This window comes from Gopherus flavomarginatus, chromosome 2 (assembly GCF_025201925.1).
Source record: "Gopherus flavomarginatus isolate rGopFla2 chromosome 2, rGopFla2.mat.asm, whole genome shotgun sequence".
Classification (NCBI taxonomy): Eukaryota; Metazoa; Chordata; order Testudines; family Testudinidae; genus Gopherus; species Gopherus flavomarginatus.
The window spans coordinates 29,523,471-29,542,323 of NC_066618.1; the positions used below are offsets into that span (position 1 = coordinate 29,523,471).

At 37.5% G+C, this 18,853-nt stretch overlaps 1 protein-coding gene across 10 annotated transcripts in view; it reads left to right on the forward strand.

Moving 5' to 3' along the window:
• The window catches only part of PARD3 (par-3 family cell polarity regulator), a 658,805-nt gene that overhangs the window by 443,625 nt on the left and 196,327 nt on the right, over positions 1–18,853 (forward strand). For 4 of the 10 annotated variants that reach the window (XM_050939008.1, XM_050939012.1, XM_050939013.1 and 1 more), the window contains 3 exons: positions 5,683–5,872; positions 9,942–10,093; positions 11,389–11,433. In XM_050939008.1, the coding sequence (XP_050794965.1) occupies positions 5,683–5,872; positions 9,942–10,093; positions 11,389–11,433 (387 nt within the window). The remainder of the gene's footprint in view (positions 1–5,682; positions 5,873–9,941; positions 10,094–11,388; positions 11,434–18,853) is intronic. The other 6 variants (XM_050939010.1, XM_050939015.1, XM_050939017.1 and 3 more) reach the window with 3 other exon arrangements.

The window sequence follows — 18,853 nt, forward strand, 5'->3', positions numbered from 1 at the left end:
ACCAGTTCTGCAGTGTGTACTGTGCATATAGGGGATAAAAGTCCATCCAGACACTTGCAAATGGTCATTTTAGGAATGATTAGTACTACGAAATTAGATTAGCTTAACTACAACTCTGAAGGCTGTGAAAAATGTTATGCCCCGTGCAACGTAACTAAGCCAACCTAAATCCCAGTGTAGATGGAGTTTTTCCATCGACCAAGCTGTTTCCTCTAGGAGAGATGGAGTTACTGCGATGACAGAAGAACCCCTTCTGTCACTGTAGTGTCTATACTAAAAATGCTACAGTGGCACAGCTGCAGTGCTACTATAGCATTTCCAGTGTAAACATACCCTTACATTCTGAAACATGAGTACTGATTCTGTCTATCTCAGCCCTCATACTTAATGGGACTGCATGGTTACACAGCTGGACACCATAGAGAAGGTCAAACCATGTTTGAATAATGTATATAAATGTGATCTAGCCCACTGTGGTTAGAAACTGGTTTTGCCGGAACTGAGACAGACTCTGCTGGTGTAAATCAGCATAGCTCCATTAGCCCATCACATTTAAAACCGGTTTGAAAGCCGGTGTGGATTGACTATAATCTTAACAGTTTGGAATGCCTCAGTCAAGTCCCCTCTGATAAGTTTTTCTTCTTTGATCAAATAAAATCCCAGTTATTGCAATCTTCTGCTTCATGTTGTGTGAGTCATTGTGTACTAAATAGCACAAGATGAATGTGTTTGCATTGCCTGTTACAGAAGTGGTCAGTAACCACAAACCTGCTTGTTTTGGCATAGGGAAAAGGACCATAGTGTTAGTAATATAAACGACGTAACAAGCACACACATAATCCATTAGACCTAGCAATTCTATTAGCATTTATAATTTGAGATTTCCTAGAATGTTTTACTTCCTTGATAACTGAGGTATATGATCCATGCTGTTACCATACTGCCTCTGTGAAAACTTGGATTCACCTGCATGAGTTGCCTCTCATCTGGACCTAACAATGAGGATCTGTGCCTGTAGTCTTTGCTGGGTTTCTAGTTTTTGGTCTTTTTTTGGTCTAGATTCAAAAGTGTTTCTAGGCAACACATTTGCAATTCCTCCAAAGTGAAATTTAAAACAAAATCATGTGGTCATGTACTAACTTGCTTGTGCCCAGGCTTAAAAGTTGAAGAACTTTTTTCTGAAGTACTGTAGCTATTTATTGTCCATTATGCAAATGATTTCTGTCACACACAAGTGTAGAGCTGATTCACTGTACATTATTCGTATTGAAGAAATGTTTTAGTACAAAGTCATCTTGCATCTCTTAGCTTTAGTTGCAGCCTGAATGCTGGCTGATTTCTTATGACCGTAGCAAGGTTTGATGCTAAAGGTGACTAATCAGAAGTTATTTATCAAGGTTTTGGTTAGAATAACAATGACTTAGATTGTATGCAGTGTAGTTGTAACTGTGTTGGTCCCAGGTTATTAGAGAGGCAAGGTGGGTGAAGCTCTCACCAGCAGAAGCTGGTCCAATAAATATTACCTCACCAACCTTGCCTCTCTAAAGACTTTGGGATGAAATGCAGTGTCAGTCTAAGGGCATGGCTACACTTGCAGATGTAGGGGGCCAGGAGTTAAATCAACCTTTGGAGACTGCAGCAGGGAAAACACTGCCATACGTTTACACTGTCAGCCGCAAGCACAGTGGCTTTGCCACAGAGAGCAGTGCATTGTGGTAGCTATCCCAGTGTGCAAGTGGCTGCAACGTGCTTTTCAAATGGGGAAGTATGTGTGACAGGGAGTGTGTTGTGTGTATGTATGTGACAAGGAGTGTGTTGGGCGGAGGCAGTGTGTTTTGGGGGGCAGAGAGTGTGTCAGCATGCTGTCTTGTAAGTTCAGACAGCAGCAGACCCCCTGTCTCCAGGGATGAAAGTAACTTAAAGGACTTACCGGTTATGATAGCGGTGGCTGGGAGCCCCGGGCCCTTTTAAATCACCGCCGGAGCTACCACAGCAGAGCCCCAGGCCCTTTAAATCACCGAAAGAGCTCTGAGTGCTCCCAGCTGCCACTGCTATCCTACGGTTTGGGGCTCTGGCAGAAATTTTAAGGGCATGGGGCTCCACTGTGGTCGCGGCACCTGGCCCTTTAAATCACTGCCGGAGCCCTGCCACCGCTCCCCGGGGGCTCTGGCAACGGGGCTCGGGCAGCGATTTAAATCGCTAGCCTGAGGAAGCTGGTCCGGTCTGGCTTACTTTCTCCTCTGCCCCCGCCCCCGCACTCATAGCAGCAGCATTCCACAGTAATGGTTTGCTTTGTCCCAGAGCAGATAAACATGTGGGCTGTCAGAAACGGAACTTTGAAAGGGATATCTGCATGCCTGCAGACGAGTTCAAAACAATGACAAGAGTGGCCACTTGACTTCAAGGGATTATGGGATGTTTCCGGTTGCCAATCACAGCACAGTAATGCAACACATCATCCACACTGAGACCCGGGCATTTGAGCCAGGGCATGGCAAGTTTTATGCTTCTCTTGGAGGTGGATTGCCAGGAGCACTCCAGCTGCAGAGTCCAGGCGCTCTACGTGCTTTGCCAGTGTGGACACCTCGGGAGTTAGGGCACCCAGGGCTGATTTAATGTGCTTTAACTTGCAAGTGTAGCCAAGGCCTAAGTGTCCCAATGTACTTCATAAACTACTATACATGCGCACAACAGGGATTGCTTTGCTCACTCTAAAAGTGGAGCTGTCTTTGTGTTGGAATACAGTAGCAGCCGGGGCGGCTTCAGGCACCAGTGCAGCAAGCGTGTGCCTGCGGCGGCAAGCCAAGGGGCATGGGGGGGCAGACCGTCATGAGGGTGGCAGTCAGGGAGCCTTCAGCGGCATTTCTGCGGGAGGTCCGCCGGTCCCGCGGCTTCAGCGGCAATTCGGCGGCAGGTACGCCGAAGGCACGGGACCAGTGGACCTCCTGCAGAAACGCCGCCGACGGCTACCTGACTGCCATACTTGGGGCGGCAAAAAACATATAGAGCTACCCCTGGTAGCAGCACTACAAAAAGATTTAGGATAGAGGTCTTTAGAAGCTGCTCAGCTTCTGAAACATATAGAGCTTCTCTAGACTCCGAGTCTATACCTTTGAGAGGTTGTGTAGAATTCCAACAGGCTATCTCAAGAGCAAATTCTTGAACCAGTAGTGTTAGGTTTGATTGCTAAGTTTGAAGTATCATCCTTTTTTTGCAACATTTACTGCAAGGCAGTGGATTCATCCTTTCCAAGTGGGGGTTCTGTTTACAGCTGGCTGAAAACTCTCCACGGAAGAGACATGATTAACTTTCTCCATTGGTGAGGTGTGTCCAACTGTGTCCTGAAGGTGAAGCCCTTCTCCCACTTGGTTTCGTCTGCAGTGAAAATCCTGGGTGCTTCAAGTTAACTACTTCTTAATTTCAAAACATCAATAAAATACAATAAAAAATAAAATAAAATTCTTCACTCTTTTCAAACATTAAGAATGGTAGAGGAAAAGTTAAAAATGTTACTGAATTCCTTTAGCCTCTCAAACTAGAAGTTCAATCTGTAAAATGCAGTAAGGTTCTACTTTCTCACAATCAACTCTTTGGAGACATTATTAACTGCAGAGTTAACAATCTTGTAGGCAATATATTTGAAAAGGAGTACATTACCGGGCTAGCCATTAGCCTGTCCATCAAAGAAGTGATTGCTGTGCAAAGAATTAGCTGTTATGCAAACTGAACACATTCATTTCAGTTTGACAATGATGGGTTGTTTGCCATTTAGTACCAGTGTATTCCAATAATTTTCATCTATTTTAGAAAATATCTCATTCAGCCACAACATTTTCTTTAAATAACCATATAAAATACATTCAATTAGCCAATATCCTGTTGGATTAGCTAATGTTCTTTTGTATCAATTTATTGGCTAAATTAAAGTACCAGTACAGCAGCATGATTATATAAAAGGGAAAAAAATAAGAATTGCTGTAGATCGCATAACTCCATACAGGTTTTTACACTTGTACTTATGTGTATTATAAGTGATGAGCAAAATATTAATATCTGGCCACATGTGTGGCTCATTTTAACAAGACATTTCCAACTCATGGTACTTTTTATAACACAATACGTTATTACTATACAGCACCATGGGGTTCTGTCTCTATATTACATATACATATATAATATACCATACCATATAAGTCATTTAATTTCATAAAACTTGTTCTTTGTTGTTCATAAGTGTGACAGTTTTGTTAATTACAGTTTATATCAAACCAAAGTTTCCTGCAACATTTACCATTTTGTTTCATGGTGATTTATTGGAAATATTTAAGCCTATGCCCAGGAAACAACCAAACTTTTTAGCAGGCAATTTTTTAGCAGGCAGCAATGTCTAGAGGGGTAGTGTTGAGTTACAGAGAAGCTTATATCTCATGGAAGAATTTGAATAACAAATACACTGGAGTCACTCTTAATAACTTGCCAGTTGCCTGAGATGACTGAATAACTTCATTTCTATATTTGCAGTTTGATAGGTATTCCTTATAGCAAGTATAAGTAAGTTTATCTCAGTAATATTACAAATATTGAGGTAATCATATATATTTAAGACTAAACTGACAACGTTTTAAGGCTGATCATTTTCTGTAGCATCTGTTTTACTGTTCTACTAAATATCTTCACTTGTTCTTTAACCCTGAGCACATTTGCATTGAAAAACAGGAAATGACGACTCAGGCTAAAAGTATAGTGATATTACTGAACATTGTCATAATAAAGCCCCTTTGTGACATATTTTTATCTGTTTAGTCTATTCTGATGATGTAGGACTTTTATATAAATTTAAAAGTTACATCTGCTTTTTGTTAAACAGGTTGAAAAATGTGTTACTCAAAATGCCATAGAAAATATTAAGAATCATGAATACTGCGTACATGTGTGATCTCCTCATCTCAAAAAAGATGTACTGCCATTCGAAAACGTTCAGAGAAGGGCAACTAAAATGATTAGGGGTTTGGAACAGGTTCCATATGAGGAGAGATTAAAGAGGCTAGGCCATTTCAGCTTGGAAAAGAGGAGAGTAAGGTGGAATATGATAGAGGTATATAAGATTATGAGTGATGTGGAGAAAGTAAATAAGGAAAAGTTATTTACTTGTTCCCATAATGTAAGAACTAGGGGCCACCAAATGAAATTAGTGGACAGCAGGTTTAAAACAAATAAAAGGAAGTTCTTCACACAGTGCACAGTCAACTTGTAGAACTCCTTGCTTGAGGAGGTTGTGAAGGTTAGGACTATAACAGGGTTTAAAAGAGAGCTGGATAAATTCATGTAGGTTAAATCCATTAATGGCTATTATAGCCTAGCCTCTTTTTGTCAGAGGGTGGAGATGGACGGCAGGAGAGAGATCACTTGATCATTACCTGTTAAGTTCACTCCCTCTGGGGCACTAAGCATTGACCACTGTTGGAAGACAGGATATTGGGCTAGATGGACCTTTGCTTTGACCCAGTATGGCCATTCTTATGTTCTTAAGTCACATGTAATTTTACTAACTGTGCTACATCAGTCTTATCAATGATGTGACAGATTTGACATGACATTTTATCATTTGGAGATTATATGATATGTAATATTCAGGTCTTTATCTACAGTTTCTTCTTCCATTCTCCTCCCCATATTGAACAGGTAAATACCAGCTGTCTCCAACAGTGAACATGCCGCAAGATGACACTGTTATTATTGAAGATGATAGGCTGCCAGTACTTCCACCACATCTTTCTGACCAATCATCTTCCAGCTCCCATGATGATATGGGTTTTGGAACCACAGATGTTGGCGCATGGGCTAAAGCCACAATTAATGAATCTACAGACTGGTAAGACCATAGTCCAGAGCATGAAAATGATAGTCAATTGTAATAATTTATTTTTCTTTAGTTTAATGGTTAGCTACACTGAATATTATTATTATTTTTAACATTCAGATAAGGTGACTAGATAGCAAGTGCGAAAAATCAGAAGAGGGGTGAGGGGTAATAGGCACCTGTATAAGCAAAAGCCCCGAATATCAGGACTGTCTCTCTAAAATTGGAACATATGGTCAGCCAACATTCAGACCACAACATTTTCAAACCTTTCATTGCCATTATTTCAATAAGAGAGTCCGTGCAGATAATTTTGGTGGACTTTTACTTTCTAGCTGTATAGATTTATGCGGTGTCAAAACACATTTAGAAAAGTGTTACCAACTGTTATTAGGACCAAATTGATATAGAGCTGTGTTAACAGAATTAATATTATATAGTCAAATTATAAGATGAGCCAGGCTTACATTTAATGAGAAAATCTCAGTATTTGTAGGGCGGCCTTGTTAGAAGCTTAAGGTTATAAAGCATTAAAGATAAATTCAATGGAAAATGTTAATTTATAATTCTCTCGATAAATAAGATTTCTGCAAAATAAAACCAAGATTTTATTTTGTGTACCACTATATATTTAGGAGACTTTTATGACACATGCATCAGCTTTTAGTGTATTTTAGATAATGAATGTGTTTTAGATAATATATTTAGAAATTAATCTAGGCCTGCTATTTATATATTAATGCTCACATAACATTTTACAAGTTAAGATTTCCTGAACATTTAGGATAAATATGATGTTCAGAGGTGTGATTTATAAGTACTGCAGAAGTAGTATACTAATATTTCCCATAATTTAAAATATTGAAACCAAATTACCTCATGTTTAACCTCCCAATTGGGTTGAATCTGTGATCTTATGTGTAGATTTTTACATCTGAGCTCCAATGGCTAATGTATTAGTCCCATTATTAACTTGTTTATTGCTCTTAATAAAAGAAATATTGCATACTGTTAATACAGATCTAAGAGAACTGTGCATTAATCTGCAAGTCTAGTAATAATGTACTGCAATGAGCAAAATAAAAGACCGTCTCTGTGGAACCACCTCCTAAGGGTGTCATGATAATTAACAGAAGCAGAGTGAAGAATTAGAGTGTTCTTACTAGCCCCATCTCCTGGGTCTGTTATGAATGTGTCAGCAATATCTTAATAAAATATCAGTGGCAATGCCCTTTGGTTCTGATTTGCACCAGTCAGCTACTTCTGTTTTGATATTATGTTTATTTGAGTTGATGCTTAGAGATTGTTCTTGCTGATTCTAAACAGTGTTGTAATAATTGTGGTAAAAATAACTTTTTTTCAATCTACATTTTGCTCTTCTGTTAATATTTTCGTGTAGAAAAGTCTCACCTGTAATTTGGACCATTGAAATATCCATGTGTCTCTTTTGTTAAAGGTTTTAGAGCTGTAAATCTAAGATTTTTAAATTGAACAGCACTTAAGATGTCATGTAATACTTACCTCTGAGTGAAATTTTCAGCTGAATGGGGGTGGTGGTGGAGAGAATTTATACTATAAAGTAAAAGCCCATTTGAAATCTGCAGATGCTTTTTATATTTACTGCGGCAGTGTAGCTTACTATTCATATACCTTTCTGAGCTTAAATGAAAATAACCGCAAAGAAAACAGATTAGATATTGTGGAATTCATTTTGTGCAAAAACATTTAAATCTCTTCCTTTATGAGAAATTGTTGAGATCTTTAGATACAATTGCAGGTAAAAGAGCAGATCAGTTTAGGGCCTTACTCATATATAATGCTTTTTATTTGTAAGAAATAAATAGCAGTAGAAGTAGATTTTTGCATTAATTTCCTGCTGCTAATGGGTGAGGGAAGATTTATAAAATGAAGGTGCATTGTATGATATTGCTGGAAGGCTCAAAGGGTAAAGTTAAGAATATGGACGAAGGGTTATCCAAACAAGAATGGCAGCTGTTCTGAATCACAGCAGAAAATGTAAGCTTTTCCAGCCTGACAATATCTCCCTAATCCTTGATGAAAATGTTATGAAAACAAAAGGGCAATAAGACAGGATTAATAAGTGGAATTTTAATAATACCGAGGGTCAGTAGACGGTTACATTCTTTTAAGAATCAGCTGTCGTTCCAGAAATCTTATTTGTTAAATACGCTAGAACATAGTAAATTGTGATGGGTATTAACGGAGTTGCAGTAATGTGAAAAGGAAGATGACTTTAACATAGCTGAAAAATATTAAAATTAGCTATTTTGGAGTGTTAGTTACTCAACTATGCTTGTTGACTTTTTAACGTATGGATATTTACCATATAGATGTGCTTTTGAGATACATTTGGAAAGTGTATTTGTTCAAATGGCTATGATGTTGGTCTTTGTTAATTATTGAAATAGGTATTGCTTCATTAATAATATATTTTAAATTCTTTATTATTTTGGACATTAAAACTGGTAACATAATGTGGCTTTCTGATATTTCTAGCAGGCTAGATTTCAATTAAATTGAGACTTTTGGTACTTTACATCTAGATGAGAGAAAAAGTAATTCTTTGTACTTATGTAGCACCTATAATTTTTAACATGTTTTGCAAATAATTAAGTAATTGGTCCTCATAATAGCTCAGAGGGGGAGATAAGTATGATAGGTGCAGATGGGGAAGCTGAAGAGAAACTGATTTGCTCAAGGACTCAGAAGCAGAGTCTGGCCTTGGCTACACTGGCGCTTTACAGCGCTTTAACTTTCTCGCTCAGGGGTGTGAAAAAACACCCCCCTGAGCGCAGCAAGTTACAGCGCTGTAAAGCGCCAGTGTAAACAGTGCCCCAGCGCTGGGAGCGCGGCTTCCAGCTTTGTAAGCTAATCCTCACAGGGAGGTGGAGTACCTGCAGCGCTGGGAGAGCTCTCTCCCAGCGCTGGCGCCATGACCACACTTGCACTTCAAAGCGCTGCCGTGGGAGCGCTCCCGCAGCAGCGCTGTACAGCTGCAAGTGTAGCCATACCCTCAGTCAGTTTAAGAGCTAGGATCAGAACTCAGGAATTCCTGGCTCCTCATCCTGTGTTCAGAACACACCACTCTCCACACTCCTTGATCTACTTTTGAAATTTTTATTTAATCAAGTTTTAGCATGTGGATATGACTTTAAATGAATAAACATACACAAACCTGAATTTACCTGGACATGATATTCAGCTTTAAAAGAAATGTGATATATCTTGAATAAATAAGTAATTATGTGAAGAAGATCAAACCAAAAAAGGAGTAAGCTGCCAAAACAAAGAGAGTTAGAAATTTAACCCTTTCAAAGAAAGAAGCACACGATGTATTCTCTTCAGCAAGAGGAAACTGAACATTTCTAACTTACATAAGCCACATTAACAGCTGTTGCTAAAGGAATTCCTCACTTTAATATTATACCAGCTCATCCAATACTAATTGTGAGCTCCTGTGTGACCTTTGGAAAGATGTTTCTGATCTGATTATGAGAGATGCTGAACACCCATAAGTTTAATTGAAGTAATTGAGAACATAGTCTCAAAACCATGTGAGACGGGTTCATCCCAATTCTTTAACTGTAGTGTTTGAGAGAAATTCATGTGACTTCAGATAGGCCAGCACATTTGTGCTTTACTACTATACTATAAACTTACTTGGAAAACAAACCATGTGTGTCACTAAGAATGAGAAATACTCAAAAATTATTCCTATATATATGGAAAGTCAAAATAAACTGCACTGTCATGCTAATAGCTCTGAGTGTTTTTACTGCATATGTTTTGGTGTGCATAGGCGTTATATACACATTTTTTCCATAAAGACTTAGTAGGTTTTTAATTATTGATACTTGTTAAATCACTGTTGCTGTGGACATAATAGACCAGATTAATTTTTGATGCAACTCCATTTACATCGGTGGTTTATTTAAAATTGGCTGCCTTATCAATAGATAAAGAAGGTAGAAATCGTGTGCCAAATAAAGACTTTTCTTTGCATATGAGAGGGTTGCATGATCTTGATAAATGTCTGCATGATTTTTTTTCCTTCCCACAGCACTCTTAGTCCAGATGCTGATCCAGTGCTTGCCTTCCAGCGAGAGGGTTTTGGACGCCAGAGCATGTCAGAAAAACGCACAAAGCAATTTTCAGACGCCAGTCAGTTGGAGTTTGTTAAAACGCGAAAATCCAAAAGCATGGATTTAGGTAGTGAGTGATATTTCTTTGAATGTTTTATCTGAATGTATTTTTGATGTTGTGAATATCGATTTTTGTCATTTCAAATATATGGTTGACACACAGAGCTAAACATGTATGTGTGATGGAGTGGTATAAAAACATGAGTGGCCAAGCAGCCTGTACAGTTTGTAAATATCTATAAATTTGCTTGTTGTAAACATACAAATGTATATGAATATACTTGGGTATATACTTATACACTAAGATGCTTCATTATTGTATGCAGTGTTGTTGTAGCCGTAGTGGTCCCACAATATTAGAGAGGCAAGGTGAGTGAGGTGGACCACCTTCTGTTGGGGTGAGAGACAAGCTTTCAAGGTTACACAGAGCTCTCCTTCCAGACTCGAATCTTCTCTCTCTCTCGCCAACAGAAGTTGGTCCAATAAAAGATATTAATGCATCCACCTTGTCTCTATCAGATATTTCGTAGCAGGTGAAAATGTGTACTTAAAAATAAACCACTGAATACTATTTTTTAAAAAGTAACTACTTCTATTGAGTTGACATTGGGAAGAGATCCATATTCTCAATTTAAGGCTATACCTTAAAAAAACATAATTATCCTTGACTATTTGATATCCTAGCAATCTACAATAAGTCTTACTGAAAATAATGGGGATACAAATGAAGCAGCATATTAGAGAATGTGGCCCAGTCCCACTTCTGGTTTAGGCCGTACAGTAATATGTATGGTGGAAACTGTATACTGTAGCAGCAACCAAAACAGGGAATTAAACATTTCATTTACGGACATAATCTCTTAAGCGATGAAACAATCAGGTATAAAACATTTCTAACTAAGCTATCCATAGATGTGTCATTGGATTCAGGTTTTGAAGTGCAAAATCTAGTAACCTTAATAAGCAGATTTTGACTGTTTGTACAATAAAAATTCTAAATGCTGAAATTAATAAAATGCAAGGAGTACTTTTTGCTTTATAATATTTGTGGATATCTTAACTACAATCCTTACTTCACCACCTTCTCTAAAGTAAGATTGGTGGTGTTGACTTGCCTTGGCTAGTTGTGATGCGCTAACATGTAAATAACATATTGTACCTGCCTGTGATATGTAAGTGACTGACAAATTGCATGATGGTTACTAGTTTGCTGCTGTTTTTATCAAGAATATTTGCTCAGTGTTGCATATTATTTGCATGAAGTGTGACGTTACCAATGCCTCCTAACTTAGAAAATTGGAATGTTGTATGCATGTGGGCTGTGGGCACTAACTGGGCTAACCTTATATATTTACCTTTTAACAGTAGCTGACGAGACTAAGCTCAGTACAATGGATGACCAGAAAACAGGTAAGAATTGACAGTAAGGCTGTTGCTATAGAAACCTTGGTCAAAGCAGCAAACCACAATTACAGAACTGTCAATCACAGTGCATGAAAACATGAATATTCCAATACTTGCATGGCTGTTTTCTATTGTGAATAATCAAGTAGCACAGAACAGAGAAAAAACTGTGTAGAGCTAAATATATCTGGGTAGTATACTCAAAGCAGGTCATTCAGTATAACGGTATACCAGTTCCTACAGTCCTGAAATTCATAAATTTTCACTTTAGTTTTGATTTTCTTTTTCAGAAATCCTGAAATCTGTTCTTTAGGCCTTGAATTCTAACTTAAAGTGGGATGACCAGAGAGAGCAGATTGTTTAGCTATTGCAGTGTTAACATCATGCTTGCGAATAATAGTTTAATTCTAAAGTTTCTATCTTTGCATTAAGATGGCCATCAGACTCATACTGTGGGTCTGAGTTGTAAATTCTTAGTACATGCTGAATTTCCTTTAGAATTCAAAACAGAGAATCATATTTCATACACTAAGCATCCTAACAGATTCTATATGATGATTATGAAAAATAGCATTCAAAGCATAATTTTTATTAGTAATTAAAATATTGTGCCAGCTGCAATCATGAGCCTTTATGATTTATTAATGCAAGTTAGCTTTTGACCTTTGGAATGCTATTTTAATTAGGCTAGATCCAGAGGACATAGTAACATTACTTAGTTCTAATTAGGAATAATTCACCTTTTAAACCTGAAGTATTACTTATTTTTAGCATGACTCAGGGAGTAGGATGTCCCACCCACATTTGTTATTAGTGTTTTACAGTTGCTTCTCTGTTTAAACCACATTTTAGAGAGAAAACAATAGACTGAAAAAACATATCTCATAAACTAATAACCTTTATAGACATTAGGGGTAACTCTTAAAATCTTGCTGACTAAGACCAAAATGCTTTTTTTTACTTTACAAATTGAGATAATCCTGTTAACTTCAATGGGATGCTTGGTGCATAAAGTTAAATGTATGTACATTTTTGTAGGATTGGAACACAGGAAACAATTCTGTAACTTTTATTGATGAGAGTAAATCCTACTCCTGGGTAGAGCTGCGTGACAGTTTTCTTCCAAAACTTTTTTTTGCTGAAAAATAGATTCAGGTTGACTGAAATATTTAACAAATTTATGTTGAATTACAAAATTGTTTCAGTCAGAAAAAAGAAACACAACATTGAAACTTTTTGTTTCGGCATTTTCAAAATGAATTGTTTCAATTTTTATTGTCTTTTTGTTTTGAATTTTACCTTTTTATTTTTAAAAATCTCAAAAAATAAACTTTGTTTAATGAATGAAATGTCTTGTTTAATCCAAAATGAATTATTATTACAATTTTACTTTTTCAGTTCTTTATTTGATTTTTCCTTTGTTTGTCCAGCAAACTGTAAAACCAGTTATTCGCACAGCTCTGCTCCTGGGACTACTTGCATTACTAAGCACTACTAAAAGCTACGGGATCAGCTCCTAATTTATCAAAAATAAATATTAGTTTCCTTTTTAGCTTGTTTTTAGGATAGAGCAGTGACTACACTGCCTAAAGACCGACGTGTGCAATAAGAAAAATGTAATTCTTGTATTTAAGGGTGCACACTGTTTTAGGTTTTATTTGTAAGACGCAAATCATTCCACATAGAAAACTTATGTTAAGTTCCAGGGAGACCCAAGTTGTACAACTTGGGTTAAAGGGTATGACCTTAACCACGAAGCCACCTGGGCTAAGCAAGATAAATATTTTATTTACAGCCTCAGTGGCTCGAAAAAGGAAGACCACAATTTATTGTGCTTTGATTTTATTCCTTTCTTTTTCCATGATGTTAACCAGATTCTGTATATAACCAATGGTGTTCCGCCATTGCTGAAGATAGATTCTGTAATTAAATGAATAACGTACAGTAGTTTGTGAGAAATTTTATATGAGGTTTTAAAAGACAAACGTTTAATATATGTAATGAGCTACATTCTGATGAACTATATAGAATGGAAAACTTCAGCATATTTACTTTAGAAAAATAAACTCAAACTCTGTTAAAAGTGAGATTGGGTTTAATTGTGTTGACCGAAATGGAAAGTAAAAGTTCTTACCAGCACTAGGTACTATAATAGATTTTTAATTATTTTTCTTTCTTCAGTTCACTTGAACTGTCTTATCCTTGCAGTGTTTACAGTTAATTCCAAGGCTTAGAAGTATATTCAGTGGCAATTGAGCATGGCTCATTTATCCAGCGTTAAGCATACAGTAACTGTAGTTGGTTCTTATTTCTATATACACCTTGTTGTAATACTAAAGATGTCTTTCAGAGCTTATCTAAATCATGTATTTGTTTTTTTCATGGTGAATATCATCAGCTTTCAAAAAACTTCCCCTTATTTTCAGTAGTAGATATAATTGCTTGTTATTTCTTTCTTTAAACCAAATGTTGCTCTTTTAGTGTGGAAAAACAAATAGAAAAAAAATCTGTTTTTAGTTTATCAGAACTTAATAGAGTGGTTGTTAGGAAACAAATTCACTGACTCGCTGCTCTTGTGTGACCAATAAAATAAAATAAAATAAACTTTGTGGACTTGCACAAGTTTACAGTTAAGAAGCAGGGCAGGTTTTTATATCATCAATATCTGCCACTGTGTAGCATACTCTTTTTCCCCCCTCCCCCCATTTAGCATTACTTTAAATCTCCAGTGGTAATTTATTTTTTATAGTTTTATTGAGGATAGAAACTGAAGTCAACTGTCTATTTTTTTATTTTATTTTTTTTAAAGCAATAATTCCAGTTTTGATTTAAACATCCACAGGATCAAGAACAGCTTTCTAAAAGAAAGAAAATAAGTGCACTAAATTATTTAGAAGATAAAATTCAATTAAAAATTCATTTTACAGACTTTTTAAAATAATCAGTGATAAAGGAAACATCATACATCCTTTGAGTCAGGGATGGCATATGATTTTTATCTTTGGAAATCATCAGGCAAAGTTACGACACTATATAAATACTTAATATAATATCAAAGGGGGAGAAAGTATGATGTTGTTGTTTGAGCAGGGGAGTTCAGCACAGTAGAAAAGAAGAACTAAGGCATTTGGAGGGAGCAGCAAGTAGGTATATATGAGCCATGTGTATCATATGTCTCCAGGAGTACACATGTGCTATGAGGTAGTGTTGGGAGTATGTTCTATGAGATAATGCTTTGCTACTATGATGTGGGGACAATAGAAGGATCAGCAAAGGGCGGAGGGTCATGTGATGTGCACTGTCAGAAGTATGTGTGGTCTGAGATGCATGTTTATGCTGGCTAGAGGGGTGTGTAAAGGTGCACATCCCAAGTGAGGATGTGTGGTAGGAAAAATGATCTATGGGGGTATGTGTGTGGATGTCTCACATAAGGTTATTTTGGTGCACTCTGAGGAGGAGTGGTGTATATGTGGTCAGAGTGGGGGACAAAGAGCAGATGGGTTGCACGCATATGTGCATAAGTGGTTATACAAGGCGTGCATATGTTTACGTGGGGATGAGGGTGCCTAGCCCTCTGAGAAAGGGTGTTTGCAGTCTGAAGAAGCATGCCGCACTCCTGAGGGTGGTCACCTAGGTGCCATAAGGGTGCAAATATGTGCCTTTTAAGGAACAATGATGTATGTGCCAGAGAAAGTGCGGGGGGGGCGCATTTTGGGGGACACTTGGATGAATGAATGAACATTTATATACAGTGCAAAGGGATTGGGTGCACAGAGCATGGTGTTCATTAGGAGTGTTGCTTGGTTACAGATGGCTGGCTTCATCAACAGTCATTTGTCAGGAAAAAATATTGGTGAGGAAAATGCTGATAACTTAAAACTTTAAAATAACACACACACACGATGTGGGGCCGGGGGGGAAAATCCTGTATTTCTTTAAATTAAGACTTCAAACTAAATTTAAAGGAAGTAGAAATTGATTTTGAGTATATAATATTTCTAGTGATTACTGTCAAAACTGTAACTATGGAAAAAAGTTGATATTTTCCTATTAGCCCTGTAGCGGAAAAAGGCAAATTTATGATGTCTCATAGATTTTGAAATTAACTTGTTAAAAAAAAAGTTTACAAAGTGTCTCAAGGACTTGTGGCTAACCACTGTCTTTATGATTATCCTGTCCACACAGATCTTGAACTTCTCCGCTCAGTTTAAAGGAAGACTTAACCATATGTTTTCAAAACAGTTGCCTTGCTATGAAATGGCCACAGATTATAATGTTGTATTAACATATAAATAACTTTATGATCACAGTACTTACATTACTTCTGTGGCAATACTTGACTTTTTCAGCTTCTGCAACCTGTCCACATTTATGTTGATGGCCACCCAAGTTCAATAAATATTCCTCCCGTTTCTACAATCCATTATTAGTTTTACAGTACTCTGGGAACATTAGGTCATATCCCATCTAGCTTTCCCTTTGGGAAAGCATGACTTACATAAATATTGTTCTCACAATGATCTTTATTGGGCAGCAGGAAATGGGATTTTTTAAAATGTCCTTTATGAGCGTAAATGGGCACATAATGCTTACTTTATAATTACTGTTTACAAAAAGAGTATATAGCCATTCAGTAATTAGGAAAAGATATAAGAGCATTTCATTTAGAAAGGTATTTCAGATTTCATTTTGCAGTAAGGAAACTTCCAGTAAGTTGCTAGGTAATGGGATAACCTTCTCCCTTCATATATGAAAGTGAATCTGTCAAACAGCAGGTTTATTCATAGCTGTCTTGTCTTTCAGAATTTTTGCAGGCATTTATTTTTCTGTCTCATGGATGGGTTTTAACAAAATTTAATCTTGAAAAGTAAACAGCTCATCACTTTTGTTATACTGCAAGCACCAGTAGAAGAGAGGGTGTGGGTGTGTACAAGTGCACATACACATAATACAAGAAAGTAATCTGTGTAAAAGTTTTTTTAGGATAATGACTAGATCAGAAATATTTATCTGATGAAAAGAGGTGAGAGCTGTGTGAATATTATCAAATTTCAGCCCATGTTCACAAAAGTTTGGCGAATGTGGTGTGAGGTTTGTTTGCACAGCTGGGAAGACATCAAACTCCCTGTTCCCAGCTGGCCTTCCTTGCTCACCCCAACAGCTGTTCCATGCCCCCAACTATCCCCATAACCCCAACCCTCCAAAGATATCAGTTGTCTGTGAAAGGAAGGGTACTTCTTGGAGGTGGGAGTTCAACAAATTTAAACTTCCAAGTGAATCTGTAGGGGCTTGTTTGTTCCCAGTGCCTGAGGTCCAAACTGCAGTGTTTTTTTGTGGACCTGTGTGTGAATCAAGCTCTGCAGGGTTTGCACAGCCATGGGGAAGAAGCGATTTTTCAGCAAGTTCATGCAATCAGGAGCACAGCTGTGGAAAAAACACTTTGGCAGCTGCTATTTGAGTTCACTTGGTTTCAGGCTGTTCAGTTTAGCTCATTATTTCTCAGACTTTTGAGAGCTAAGTCTCCAGTTAGGAAAATGAACTCAACTGCCACGCCTCTTCAACTCTGCCATATTAGTGAGTAGTATGGGGGAATTTTGCCTTGCCACTGTTCTGCATGCTCACTCGTTTGCACACCCCCAGGGTAGGCTGGTTGGGAAACGCTGCATTAGCTTATGCTTGGGGTCAGTGGTTTTACAATTTCTGTTTTAGATTTAAATATATTTAGTTCAAATTTAAGACATTTACTTTCATATAATAGTCCTAGGAAGATGGGTTAGACTGTTGTCTACTTTTCTTTGAATGCTACCTAGCACAGTGAGGCCCAAATCCAGGTTGGGGCCTACTGGGCACCTTTCTAATATAAACACTTTATGACAGTATCATTCTTCATGGCTCTGGTATGAATAATACATGCTTGTGGGAGGCAAGGTGTCCTAGTGGATAGAGCACTGAACTGGGACTCAGGAGAGTTATGTTCTATTCCTGGCTCTTCACTGACCAGTTGAGTGACAGAGCGCAAGTCACTTTGTCCCTCTGTGTCTCATTATCTCGTTCTGTAAAATGGAGTTACTGATTTCCTTTGTTAAAGCACTTTGAGATCAGCTAACAAAAAGCTCTGTATAAAAGTTAGGTATTATATTATTATTGTTAGAATAATATATTCATTTACATGCATCTTATTACCAGAAAGATAATCAAAAATGGGAGAAAGTTAAGGGCAAACCAGTGAAAAGGGCTGGCAGGTGGAGGACTACATTGTTTTATTTATGCAGTTGAAAAGAGTTACGTACATATAGCTTGGCAAAGCGACAACTAAATGTGGATATGATAATAGTTGAAAAAATTTGAAGAGTGTGAACACCAGTGATGCAGTGGAATTTTTATATCATAAAATGAGGACTTCCTCGCAGTTAGAATGAGGAAGTAAGAAAAGTTAAGGAAAATCTTCCTCATAATAAGAGCTATTAGCCTGTGTAGTGGTCTCCCAAACAAAGCACTGGAAGTGTGATCACATGGCACCTTCAAAAGTATGCAGGCCAGAACACCAATAAATGTACAGTATGCCTTCCATCTGTAGATATGATGATTCTGTGAACCCCCATGTATGAGCTATCAGTCAAGCCTTTTGAGGTTTTTACTGTTATTTCATCACCACCTTCAAATAATAAAACTAGAGACTGACCCAAGATCTCACTTATTAGACTACCCGTAACAACAAACCCTACGTAACCACAGATGACTTCCCATTCTATTTCATTATTTCTCCCTGTTCTCCTGCACTTCTGTCCACGTAGACCAAACTACCACATATTCCTGATGGAACTTCTGACAAAATTTGTTCCTGTTCATCCCTCTTCCTATCCCTGTTTGCTTTGGTAAAAGTCTCAGTGATAGCTCTTCCAACCTGACTCTGCTATTTTGAACATTATGATGCCACCTTGTGAGAAGTGAGACGATTTGGATCATAGGTGTGGTTGCCTCATTATAAAAGGTCAGGCATCTGGACCACAAGCAGGGGAGGAAATCTGGGAAGAGAGGTGGGAAAGAAAGTCCTTTATCATATAATTCATTTTTATCTGCACCTTTAAAAAGATTCAAGTTTAACTGATGGGAGATGGTCTCAGATGGTTCTGAATCCCACCACCACCCTCAAACATTTATGTACCAGAATTTAAGTTTTTTTTCAGATGATGTCGAGTATTACCTGAATAACTGGATCCCTACTTCGGACCTTTTCAACAAATATGTGAATTTGTCCCATCAGGTCCACTTAGATTATTCAGATGCATTTCATTATAAAATTAGTGTACTGTAATGTTTTGATGCAAGTCTTTAAAATTCAGTTGAAAAAGCCACTTGAAATTAGCAGGCAAGATATTTTCTCTAGATGTTATGCTGAACGTGTAAGATGTCATTGACTAAGACA